General features: G+C 43.8%; 1 protein-coding gene across 1 annotated transcript in view; it reads right to left on the reverse strand.

Annotated features, from left to right (window-relative positions):
- Sbp2 (SECIS-binding protein 2) overlaps positions 1 to 13,717 on the reverse strand; it is a 60,370-nt gene that overhangs the window by 33,199 nt on the left and 13,454 nt on the right. Inside the window, exon 2 of the mRNA XM_068362055.1 lies at positions 2,307 to 4,883. Within this exon, the coding sequence (XP_068218156.1) occupies positions 2,307 to 4,883 (2,577 nt within the window). The remainder of the gene's footprint in view (positions 1 to 2,306; positions 4,884 to 13,717) is intronic.

Here is a 13,717-nt window from a genome sequence, read left to right on the forward strand (position 1 = left end):
CCTTCTTTCCTTGGCGGTCACGCTGTAATGCGTTTGCGGGGAGGGAAATGGGGCGATGGAGACCTATGGGAAAAGACTCTGCCCTTCCTAGGTGAGAGGACCAATAGTCTGGAGGGTGAACGCCTACTTTTCCATTCCTATTCCTTGTCCTTGTGGACACCTACCTGATCCTGCATTTGATGGCCCGACTTCCTAGAAGTCACAGGAGGATGATGGATATTAACTTTTGCCTGTGCCTGCCGAGGTTGGGGAGCATTCCCATGCATTGGCAAGTGCCTATGCATCGGCGAGCGCTGTCTAACATGTAACTGTTGATGGGGAGAGCTCAGGGGAGTAGGCGCGCGTTGGCGAGCTGGCGAATGTTGGCACGTTGGAGTAGGATGACACATCGGAGATCGTTGACACACAGGCAACGATTGAGGATGGGAATATTCTGTCTGTTGATTAGGTGACTATTGCCATGGAGAGAGTTGGCGAGCACCAACGGCAGGAACCTCAGGGGATTTCCTTCAGGTTTGCCGAGGGGCAGAAGTCGCGTACCCAGGCGAATGGTGATCCGAAGCAACGCGTTGTTTGGGAAAACTATGCTTGGAAGGAGCTTGGCACGCTGGCGAGCAACGTGTTAGTCAGTGATGGTCGGAAGGCGCGCGTTGGTCAGGAACCTCTTGACGTGCCGGAGAACCGTGAGCAGGTGAATGGTGCGTAGGTAAAAGGCGCGCAGGCAAATGAGGAGCAGGCGATTGGCACGAGTGAGGTTGCAAAGGTAGACGGCAAGATGGAGAGTGACGGGCGGTAGGAAGTTGGGGACCAGGAGACAGGACAGGAGACGGACGAGCAGGTGGTCGGTGAGTTGAAGATTGGCGCGTAGCAGGATGTTGAGCTGGCGAGCAGATGCGTCCTTTGAAAGGACGAACATCCTCCGAAGGGGATCATGCGCGATCTTCAGGAAGGAAAGTCCAGAACCAAAGTTCATGGACTAGTGGAAGCATCGTTAGGCAAAGTTCGACGTCCAGATGATGTTGGACAAGGAGAGTCTTCTGCGGAGGAGGGCTGCGATGACGAGGCTGAAAAGCCAAAAAGATACCTCTTCACTGATGGCGAAGGAGCACCCCTGAGGTGAAGAGGGCAATCACATAGGGAAGGATGCCTTCTTGGGGCCGGGGGATCAGCAAGCTGCCCTTCAACAGCAGTCCTCCGAAGAGAAGTCTCTATGAGTGAACCCCATCAAAGGGGAGAAACAACTCGTAGGAGAGACATGCCTAGAACTTTGCTTCCCCCTTGAAGAATGTTCGAGACAGGGGGAAGCGCAGTCTTCAGCAACAGCGGACTAGTCAGAAGAGTCAGGAACGTCGGCGGGATGGGCAGCAGACGACACCTCTGACACCACAACGTAGGTATGGGTCACAGGATCCACTTCCGACGTCGACAAACGCTACAGGCTACTGCCACGGTGAGGAAGCTGCAGCAGGGCCTCCTTGGAGGGCGGACCAGGTAACCCCAAGGATGACCAAACCTGTAAAAAGGGAGAGAGTCATGGATCCCCGGGGGGAGAGGCAGGACCGCTTTGCAAAGGGAAGCAACACCGTCTCTCAAGGATCAAGGTTGTCCAGGTGTTAAGTGGCCTGTGCTACTACACGACAATCCCCCGGAGAAGGCTGAACTAGCAGGAGCTTCGGAGCTTCGGAGGAAGGTCGGGAAGCGGAAGAGGAAGCCTTGGGTGTTTTCTGCTTTGAAGAAGCCTTCAAGGAAGAGTCCCGCTTGGACTTCTTTTGCCGTCGCCCAAACTTTTCCCACTGGGAGGCAGACTACTCCCGGCACCCAGTACACCTATTATCCACATCACACCCTTGACATCTGCAGGTAGGGCAAAGGGTGTGAGGATCGGTTTCCTCAGCGGACATGAATGTACCGCAGGAGCAGCCCTCAGGACCATGGCTGGTACGTATGGCTGGCAGAAGTTAACACCCACACACACTGAAAGAGAAAGCAAAATAGCATTAATGGGATTCCAAATATTTGCGAGGATAAAAAGCGGCAACAACCGTTCACCATCCGAGCCAAAAGCAAAGTGAGCTCAACCACAGGTGTGAGTGGGAGGGGTAGTGAGCTACCCTCCCAACACCCGCTAACTAGTGGGGATGGGTAATTAACCCTCGCTAAATTTTTATGGCTGGCCCTTTCAGCTTAGCCCAAATTATACCCCTAATAAATAGCGTGGGTTTGTATTCCAGTTATGGAACAACTATGTTTTGGAACATTACTTATAATACAGAACTTGAAATGAATAAAGCCTCAGGCATACTTACATTTTTTAAATTCGAGGAATCCTTCTTTTTTACTTTTATTGCTACAGCATCGAAGAGATTAATCGTCATTTCATCTTTAATTTTAACTTTCTTCTTCGGGTTATTTATTTTTGGGGTGCTTACTTCGTGAGTTGGTTTCTGCTTAACTATTTTTTTGCTAGCGGCAGTTAGAAGAGCCTTACTATAACTAGAAACACTTTCTTGAACAGATAACTCTGATTTACCCTCTGCATTGTGAATATTAAATGTAATTGCTCTTTTACTTTTATCATCCTCAGAAGAAAAACTGGATCCTGTATCGTTGGTTTTTCTTCCTGTGAGGCTATTTTGAAATTTAGCACCTTTCTTTTCACCTGCATTCCAACCCGAACGGCTTTTTCTCAAGCTGATGGGCTCAAGGCTTTCATCATTTACTGGAGACATTTCATCTTCAGTTCCTTGATTCTGGTGGTGTTCTATTAAACCAGGATAACTTTCAAGAGAGTACCGAAAAATCTCACCCCTTCTATGAACAGATTCGGTATTATCAACTTTATTTCTCGAAACATTTCCAGCAATTTTCCCCGAGTTCTGATATTGGCCCCGGTACATCATTTCTAAGGTTTCTTTGCTAACCATAGTCACTTTAGAGTCAGAAGCCAGTTTAGCCTGAGCCTTCTTAATCTTTAATTCTTTCTTTCTCATTTTTTCTTCCTTGATCTTTGCCTTCTTTTCTATACTGGCCTTCTTTGCTTTTTCGTCTTTCACAAGAGTGTCTTTGTCGGCCAACGGGACCAAAAATCTTTGGAAGTTGCTGTCATTGCTTTCCAAATTTTTTTTATTTTGCAAACTAGAAGAGCCTTTAGACTTGCTGTCAACTGAATCAGTTTCCTTAACATCATTCCCCCCCTTGGCTTTTGTGGATTTATGACTTGTACGGGGGATCCCGTCATAATTTTTGGCCTTGACAAACTTATTAATCCTTTTTTCTGAATGTTCATGTACAGAGACCTTAACCCTTTCCTTTCCATTATCATAAGTGTCACATTTATCACCTATTAATTGGCACCTCTTAGTTTTGTCTCCTGTACTTAGATTGATTTTCTTTGTGGTATCATATTTAGAATTTTTTGCGTATTTATTATGTGAATAGTCCCTTTTGTTAAACTTTGCTTCCTTATTAGAAGTGATGCTTTTGTCAGTGGATTTCAAAGCACTTTCCAACTGCTCTTTTACCTTATTCTTCTTCTTCTTTTGTACTTGCCACTCAGATGATTCCCCCTCCGTTGAAGAGCTACGCATTACCTCAGGTTTTAATTCTGACGTGTTAGGTGCTGCCTTTTGATTCAAGGATACATCGGTGAAACAATGAGCAGAATTACTTTCACTGAAAACATCCTTTTCTTTAGAATATGTTGAGTTTTCTGACATTTTTTTTGTGTCACTTGTGTTTCCCTCAGAGTTGTTTGCGTTGGTAGCAGTCTTACAATTTAGCACTTTTGAGGTTTTATTATAGCTTTGATAATTTTTCTTATTCTTCTTTTGAAAATTCTTCCCATTATTTACATCATTATGATTCCATTCCTTCTTGACTACAATGTTTGAATTCGGATACACATTATCATTATTGGTTCCTTCTGATACTGCCTTCTGTAATGGACCTGAATTTAAATTTATATCAGTGCGACCAGGTCTGGACCATGAAGCTGGTTTTTGGTCATTATTTTTTATCCAGGCATTAACAGGATTAGCTGAAGAGTTCTGGGAATGTGTAACTGAAAGTGATGGCCACTGCTCTTGGGACTGAAAAAGTGCACCATTATCTATTGCATCAGCTTTTTCCAATGAATCTCCGATAAAATTCTTCCTACTCAACACTTTTTTGTAACTTATATCATCTTGATGCCTAAATTGAGAGGAAAATACTAAGCCCCCAATCTGTGAGCCTCGATTCCCTCTAGATGGCTTGGATCCAGCATCTGATTGTTTCAACTGAGGATCATTCTTATCTGGGAAATGTCTTAGCTTATTGGACTGTGAAGCATTACTTTCAGTTGGCATATTCTGAGTAGCACTCCCAGACACTTTCAAGAATGTATCATTACTCTTTGAAAATGGTGCTTCCACATCATGTTGCTCCAAACCTTTACCTCTGTCACTGCTCTGCACCTGTTTGTTCCTATCTCTCCAGTTCTTATTCTTACCAGAGAATTCATAATTATCAGGCCTAAGAATACTCTGTTGTCTGTTTTTTTCTCTCCCGTTCTGCCTTTCATTTAATGATGCTTCTTCTTTTAACTTTCCTCGGTTCCAGTCATTGTTTCCCGCATTCCTCCACTTGCTATTTGAAAAAGAATCTGACTTGTTTTCACCTTGACCACTCTTGGATCTGTTTAAACTTTCTGCTTTTTCCGCTGGCTCCCTTCTCCAACTACCCGAGTTACATACACCATGATTTAAACTATAACGATGAGACTGTGAATACGAGTTCGGCGCGACTTTAGAAACTGTATTCTCTAAATGTCCCACTCCACTAGAAGAATCAACATTTTGAAAATTGCGAGGCACAAACTCTGGTACATCAGGAGACAGCATTTCCTGTTGATAAATAAAAGTTTATCACCATACTAAAATTAAATAAAGTGGCATGCAAATACTTTGAAAAGATCAATTTAGGAAATGTTTGTAAGCCCCAGTGGAGGCTAGTGACTAAAATTAGTGGGGTTGCTGCTTCAGAAAAATTGTAGCCTTTCTTTCAATATTGTGTAAAAGGAAAGTAACAGGTATAGAAAAATTTATTCTGCAACTTGATAGAATCCTAAAAGAACAAAATCAAACAATTCTTTTTACTTACTATAACCTAAATTGCTACTGTTCAAGCTTAGTCCATTCATTTAAAAAGGAAATCCATCCTTCTTCTTTTAATTTGCATGAAAAGATCAATAATTTTCTCTTTGACCTCTGGATGACAACTGATGAAATTTTTTTTTGCATTGAAAGCACTGCAAGTGCATTTAGTTTTAACGAATTCATAGTGCGTCTTAGAAAAGTTTTTATTGCTTTCAGTGTTGAAAAGCAGCGTTCTGCTTCTGATGTAGTCATGGGAATTGTCAAGAGAACTGAAGAAAAAAAAAAAAAAGATATCAAATAGCTAAAAGTAGGACAATAACCTAATTCTATCACATTCAAGAATATCGTACTGAACAGGGTTTTCTAGCATAACATACATGAAGTAAAAAAGATATCAGCCTTCCGCCAACAGGCCAAGGTCGGGCTGCATTGCAGGAGCGACAGTGCTCGCATTCCGTCTTTGCCTCGCTTGCAGCTTCAGAAGTGCACATGCACACAACAGATAAAAAATACTGTACGTAGATGGAGCTATGAAATGCACAGTTCCATACAAAGATTTTTGCATTTTTTCATATTGACATTAAGCTAAAGTATTATACTGTATATTGTACAAGTATACAAAAAGAATGAAAGGAAAATAATGACATTGAATGTTATCGACATCAAGAGAAAATAGGGGTACTGTAATTCCGCAGTGCTTATACACGAGCCACCACTAGTAAGCACCTTTTAAACTAAATCAATCTTTAAAAATGATATCTTAATTATAAAATAGATTTTTGAATATACTTACCCAGTGAATATATAATAGCTGCAACTCTGTTGCTCGACAGACAAAAAACAGTAAAAACTCGCCAGCGATCACTATACAGGTTGCGGGTGTGCCCACCAGCGCCAACTGTCGGCCAGATACCACTCTCGATGTAAACAAAGACTCAATTTCTTCTCATCCCACTGCGTCTCTATTGGGGAGGAAGGGAGGGTCGTTTAATTTATATATTCACCGGGTAAGTATATTCAAAAATTTATTTTATAATTAAAATATCATTTTTAAATATTTAACTTAGCCGGTGAATATATAATAGCTGATTCACACCCAAGGAGGTGGGTAGAGACCAGAGTTAAATATGTTTACATCGTATAAGCTAAGAGTTTTTTATTTCATTTTGGCAGTTATCAATATAACAAAACCAAAATAAATAGGTACCTATAAGGAAGTCGACTTAGACGATTACTCTGCCTTGTAAGTACGTCTTCCTTACGGAGCCCAGCGATCCTCTTAGGATGCTGACAGACCCCCAGGAGCTGAAGTATCAAGGGCTGCAACCCATACAACAGGACCTCATCAAACCCCTAATCTGGGCGCTCTCAAGAAATGACTTTGACCACCCGCCAAATCAACCAGGATGCGAAAGGCTTCTTAGCCTTCCGGACAACCCATAAAAACATTAAAACATTTCAAGAGACAGATTAAAAGGATATGGAATTAGGGAATTGTAGTGGTTGAGCCCTCACCCACTACTGCACTCGCTGCTACGAATGGTCCCAGTGTGTAGCAGTTCTCGTAAAGAGACTGGACATCTTTTAAGTAAAATGACGCGAACACTGACTTGCTTCTCCAATAGGTTGCGTTCATGATACTTTGCAGAGATCTATTTTGCTTAAAGGCCACGGAAGTTGCTACAGCTCTAACCTCGTGCGTCTTAACCTTAAGCAAAGATCGGTCTTCCTCACTCAAGTGTGAATGAGCTTCTCGTATTAACAATCTGATAAAACATGACAAAGCATTCTTTGACATAGGCAAGGATGGTTTCTTAACCGAACACCATAACGCTTCAGATTGGCCTCGTAAAGGTTTAGTACGAGCTAAGTAGAACTCTCACTGACTCTTTTAGCCGAGGCTAAGCATACCAGGAAAAGAGTCTTAAGAGTGAGATCTTTCAGGGAGGCTGACTGTAAAGGCTCAAACCTGTCTGACATGAGGAATCTTAGGACCACGTCTAAATTCCACCCAGGAGTAGCCAAACGACGCTCCTTAGTGGTCTCGAAAGACTTAAGGAGGTCTTGCAGATCTTTATTGTTGGACAGACCTAAGCCTCTATGCCGGAAGACCGATGCCAACATGCTTCTATAGCCCTTGATAGTGGGAGCTGAAAGGGATCGTCCTTTTCTCAGGTATAAGAGAAAATCAGCTATTTGGGCTACAGAGGTACTGGTCGAGGATACAGAAACTGACTTGCACCAGTCTCGGAAGACTTCCCACTTCGATTGGTAGACTCTAATGGTAGACGCTCTCCATGCTCTAGCAATCGCACTGGCTGCCTCCTTCGAAAAGCCTCTAGCTCTCGAGAGTCTTTCGATAGTCTGAAGGCAGTCAGACGAAGAGCGTGGAGACTTTGGTGTACCTTCTTTACGTGCGGCTGACGTAGAAGGTCTACTCTTAGAGGAAGACTTCTGGGAACGTCTACTAACCATCGAAGTACCTCGGTGAACCATTCTCTCGCGGGCCAGAGGGGAGCAACTAACGTCAACCTTGTCCCTTCGTGAGAGGCGAACTTCTGCAGTACCTTGTTGACAATCTTGAATGGTGGGAATGCGTAAAGATCCAGATGTGACCAATCTAGGAGGAAGGCATCTATATGTATTGCTGCTGGGTCCGGGACTGGAGAGCAATAGATTGGAAGCCTCTTGGTCAGTGAGGTTGCAAAGAGATCTATGGTGGGTTGACCCCAAGTCGCCCAAAGTCTCTTGCACACATCCTTGTGGAGGGTCCATTCGGTTGGAATTACTTGACCTTTCCGACTGAGACAATCTGCTAGGACGTTCAAGTCGCCCTGGATGAACCTCGTTACTAGGGAGATGCCTCGATCTTTTGACCAGATGAGCAGGTCCCTTGCGATCTCGTACAACGTCAGTGAGTGGGTACCTCCCTGTTTGGAGATGTACGCCAAGGCCGTGGTGTTGTCCGAGTTTACTTCCACCACTTTGCCTCGAAGGAGATACTCGAAGCTTCTCAAGGCCAGATGAACCGCCAAAAGCTCCTTGCAGTTGATATGCATGCTCCTCTGACTCGAGTTCCACAGACCTGAGCATTCCCGACCGTCCAGTGTCGCGCCCCAGCCCAAGTCCGATGCTTCCGAGAAGAGAACGTGGTTGGGTATCTGAACTGCCAGGGGAAGACCCTCTCTTAGGCTGATATTGTCCTTCCACCAAGTCAGACAAGACTTTATCTTTTCGGAAATCGGGATCGAGACCACCTCTAGCGTCTTGTCCTTTTTCCAGTGAAAAGCCAGATGGAATTGAAGAGGACGGAGGTGTAGTCTTCCTAATGATACAAATTGCTCCAGGGATGACAGCGTCCCTACCAGACTCATCCACAGCCTGACTGAGCAGCGTTCTTTCTTCAGCATCTTCTGGATGGAGAGCAGGGCTTGATCTATTCTGGGGCCGACGGAAAAGCCCGAAAAACTTGACTGTGAATCTCCATCCCTAAATACAGAATAGTTTGGGATGGGACCAGCTGTGACTTTTCCAAATTGACTAGGAGTCCCAATTCCTTGGCCAGATCTAGAGTCCAATTGAGATCCTTCAGACAGCGATGACTGGAAGAGGCTCTGAGAAGCCAGTCGTCCAAGTACAGGGAGGCTCTGATCTCTGATAGCTCGAAACTGGTACCCCACATTCCTGTAAACAAACCTCAGAAACGGTTGGGAATCCGGGTGTATAGGAATGTGGAAGTATGCCTCCTGAAGGTCGAGAGAGACCATCCAGTCGCCTTCCATAAATGCTGTCAAGACAGCCTGGTAGACTTCATCGCGAAGTTTGTCTTGACAATGAACACATTGAGCGCACTTGCCTCTTACGTACTCCTGCAGTGAACATGGCTACCAAATCATGGAGCTATCCCTGAGGGACTTATCTCTGCAGAGAACGTGGCTGTCAGATCATTGGAGCCATCCCTGAAAGCCTTGTTTATGCATGATATAATTGTACAGCAAAACTTCAAAGGCTCGAAAACAGCTGTGAAGTTGACCTGTAAAATCTTGGAACGTCTCCTGGCCAGGCGCCAGGGAGAGTCTACGAGATTTTATAAGTCTATCTGGGCAGAGGCAGGAACTCCCAAGCCGAGTACTTCTCTCGAGTCATATCAGACTCTCGCTCTATAAGCCAGTTTAAAAGAAGGGAAAGCAAAGGCTGTATCCCCCAAACTCCTCCTGGTGATAAACCAGTCGCCTAGCAAACGTAAAGCTCTCTAGGAGAGCGAGAGAGCACTAGCTTATAAAACAACGGCTTCGAAGTAGCTAGGCCTAGTGTAAGCTCTGACGTTTAGGCGAACGAGGAGCAGCAGTTACAAAAAGATCCGGACAAAGATCCTTAAAAATCAGCATGATTGGATTAAAGTCCATAGAGGGCTAAGCAGCTTTAGGCTCCTCTCCGTCTGACAGAGTCCTCAAGGGAATATCAGTAGGAGGGGGAACAGCAACTTCCTCATCTAAAGGAACCTTGTCCGATAATAGCTGAGTCTCAAGCAAGGGAGAGACCTACCGTGGTGGCAATGCTTTACAAGCAGAGTCCACACGCACTGGTGCATTAGTAGTGGACCAGGACGCAACGTCATGTAACTGCTTGACAGTCTGTGAACTGTCAACAACAACAGGTGAGAGAGACCAGGACGCAACGTCATGTAACTGCTTGACAGTCTGTGAACTGTCAACAACAACAGGTGCGTGAGGACGTCCACTCGAGACTGCTTTGACCACCTAGATTGAGCAGTCAAAACAACTCTAGAATGCGGAGGTTGACGCACAGTGTCAAAACAAGTCAACTCCGATTGTTAGCGAACGTCCTGAACGTCAACAGGAGCATTAGCAAGTGGCCTAACGTCCAAATGTGGCTGAAAATCCACACGAGACCGCATCGAGTGTGGTTCTAAACAACCTGACTGACGTGACTTAGCTACGCCAACGTCACCAGGACGCACAAAGGAACGTTAGGTTGGCTGAAAGCCAGGATCTCGATGAGATAAATGGCTAGGCTCAACGTACTAATCGGCAGAATAGTCTTCCATAAGGGAGGCAAGCTTATTCTGCATGTCTTGCCGTACAACCCATTTAGGATCAACGGAAATGGTTGCGGTAAGAGACGAGGGTAACGTCTGTGACCACAAAACCTTGCCAACAATAAGACTCTCGGAGTCTGTGTTACGCTTTTGTTAGGCGGCGAGCAGTTTTCCGATGACTGCATAGGGTCAGAGCTGTCCTAATGGCTACAACCAGGACACTGGACCTGTCCTGAAAGGACTGACTTTCGCTTAAGGGCCTCGAAACCTTGTTTCAGGTTTCTTATGCGAAAAGCCTTCGGATGACGAGGAGAAAATTGTCTCTCTCGCCTTATGGTAGGGGAGATCTTGGTAAGATACACCTGATACTATAGAGGGAACGTCTGTTCGCTGATCAAGGCCTCTCGAACCCATAAGTCGTACGACATTACTTCTCCCCTGGGCTTGGGAGCTTGCAAGAGGTCCCAGACTAGGTGAACGACAGGCATGAACAGACGAACCCTCGGTTACGCAACACTGTAACACTTTGCGCAATATCACTTTATCACTACGATTTTCTGTTTGCACTTATTTCACTGAAATCGAAACTTTTACTGATTTCTACCTGAAGCACGCAATTCTACCCTCATCAAAAGGTAGTAAATGCGAAATCAGTCGTATAATGCAAGCACATTAATACCAGCAAAACACAGTAAACATCTTTTAAGATAAAAAATTCAGTGGCTGGGGAAGAGACTAAACACTAGTTCATTCAAAACTACGTTTTCAATCTCTCACCGTACATTGCCTGGGGACGAGAATAAAACTAAAAACGTTTTATCCTTTCTCCCCGCACAGAGACTAGGGACGAGAGTAACTCGAGAACAACGTTACCCGCTTGAACGGAACGTTTTCTCTCCTCTCTCTCCCTCCGTCTCTATCTATCTCTCTCTCTCTCTCTCTCTCTCTCTTGATTTCGCACCTAAGAGAAGAGCCCAATTACGTTTCGTCAAAAAAAAATGTTATTTGACCAAAGGAAAAACTGAAAGGTTTTTCAATTAAAAAGTTCCTTTAAAATAGAATTTAAAACATTTAAGCTTTGAAAGAAGAATGAACAAAACGTCAGAATCGATTTATTCTTTCTGCAAAGTGAAACCGTGATACACTCTCTCTCTATCGTAACGATAGAGCGCAAACTGCGTAGCATAAATAAACTAAACGTTAGTTCATCTTTGAAAACAGTACGAAGACTATTCAAAAAAAATCTTTCATAAAATATTTATTAAAAATATTAATTCAAAAAGTTTTAAATCATTAGCTCTTTAAAAGCAATTATGATTGAAAAGGGCTCAACGTTGTTTAACTTCGGTTTCCAAGTTAGGACCGCCTACTCTCAGGAAAGGTCGCATATAAACAAATCATTAAAATTTATTTTTATGTTTATTATAAATGGAAAGTTAATCGAAGAGGCCTAATAAAGGCGGTGAGATATAAAATATATAGAGGAAAATCTATAATTAATTTATAACGTGATAAGATAATTGCTAAAAGCCTAAACACACTTCCGTCTAAGGGAAGGGTCGGCCATTTAAAAGTCAAAGAAAGTCCATACTCTCTTTGTCATCAAAAATTAAATCTATCCAAAAACGAGTTCAAGATTTAAGATGAAGATAAAACACCTACACTGCGAAAGCTCAAACCAAAATGAAGTACTTCACCAAATATGTTGAGAAAACTCCAGGTTCTACAGCAAGTAAAAGTACGTCTTGTCGACACGTCGACAGAGAAGAAATTGAGTCTTTGTTTACATCGAGAGTGGTATCTGGCCGACAGTTGGCGCTGGTGGGCACACCCGCAACCTGTATAGCGATCGCTGGCGAGTTTTTACTGTTTTTTGTCTGTCGAGCAACAGAGTTGCAGCTATTATATATTCACCGGCTAAGTTAAATATTTAAAAATATGTAACATTCCAGTGGGTCTTACTAACAATAATTAACTTATAAAGTTTCCACCATGTAAAATCTCAGTTTTACACCATTATTTTCTGACACTTCTAGACTTTCCACGTAAGAGTATGGTCTTAATAGCTAGCTTATGTATAGGTGCCCTACATTTAAATTGGAAGAAAGGTCAAGAAAAAAATGACCCAGTATTTGTTATAATTTAATTTCCCTAGCACAATCACAACACTATTTATATGGGTATATTGTTTTCGGCAAAGTTGAAGTAGCCATGTTAATGTTAGTGAGGCATAACTACCGCACCCGCTAGTTAGCGGGTGGGAGTGGGGTAGCCCGGCTACCCCGCTCACTCACATACGTATGGTGAGTAACCACTTTGCTTACTGGCAGGACTTCTGTGGGACAGAGTGGTGGGCCAATGTGTATAAATAGCGTTGTGTTCGTGTGCTAGCAAAAATACATATTACAGTACTGTATTACAAATTTGTCATTTGTTCCAGTGCAAACACTTCCACTATTTATATAGGATAGACTCACTCTTAGGAGGGAGGAAGTCCTTTACCAACTGGCTTTAGTAATTGTCCCGGGGTTTTCCCTGATTCAGTTACCCGAAGTAGTGGAATTCCACCCTCGCTAAATTTGTGCTATGCCCTACAGGGGCAAGCTTCCCTAGCGGCCTGCAGAAGTTTGTGTATTTGTGACGCTAGCAACGCGAATTGTCTTAGCATAGGAACTCATTACAGACCCGAGGTTCATTAGACTTTACCCAATACCCTCCCTCAAAGAGGTATTGGGGATGCAACAAGTATTATTTCTAGACTTAGGATACACAAGAGAAATGAATCTTACCTGCAGAGAGGTGAGGTCAGCTTGTTGAGGGATAACGATGCTGTTTTTCCCAGGGGGGGGGGAGAAAGTGAAAGGAATCCAGTCATTCTACTCATTCACCCCAAACTAACCAGGGTAACTTCAGCCCTCAACCCTCTACTTGTCCAACAAGGAGCTTGAGATGTTTAGACCATTCGCTGTGCAGCCAGCACAGGAAATATGGAAATTGTGTCCAGGTTCCTATGGGTCATGTCTTGCAGGTAGTGGGCGGTGAACGTCTGATGTTTCCACACGCCCCCTTGTAATACCTGTGCCACAGAGTAGGTCTTTCTGAACGCCAGGGATGTTGCAGTGTCTCTGACGTCATGAGCTCTGGGTCATTTGGTAGGAGGAAGGTCAGGATTGAGGGCGAACTCAATCGTTTTCCTTATCCAAAAGGAAATGGAATTGTTAGTAACCCTCCTCTTGACCTTCCTCATGCTGACATAAAAAGCCTGCACATGGGGTTGAGCTACTGCTCATCATTTAAAATAATGCCTCAAACACCTTACTGGACAAAGTAACAGTTGGTCTGGATCTTCGGTTACAGAACGAAGATTCTCTATCCTAAATGGGACGAACCTACTGTCCAGCACACCCAGATTTTGAGTCTTAGCAATAAACTCAGAGACGTAGCTGAGAATTACTTCTCCCCATCTCCTTGAGTGGGAGATGTCAAGAGGATAGACCGTGGAGTTCGCTGATTTTTTTAGCCG

Source organism: Palaemon carinicauda, chromosome 38 (genome assembly GCF_036898095.1).
Source record: "Palaemon carinicauda isolate YSFRI2023 chromosome 38, ASM3689809v2, whole genome shotgun sequence".
Lineage (NCBI taxonomy): Eukaryota > Metazoa > Arthropoda > Malacostraca > Decapoda > Palaemonidae > Palaemon > Palaemon carinicauda.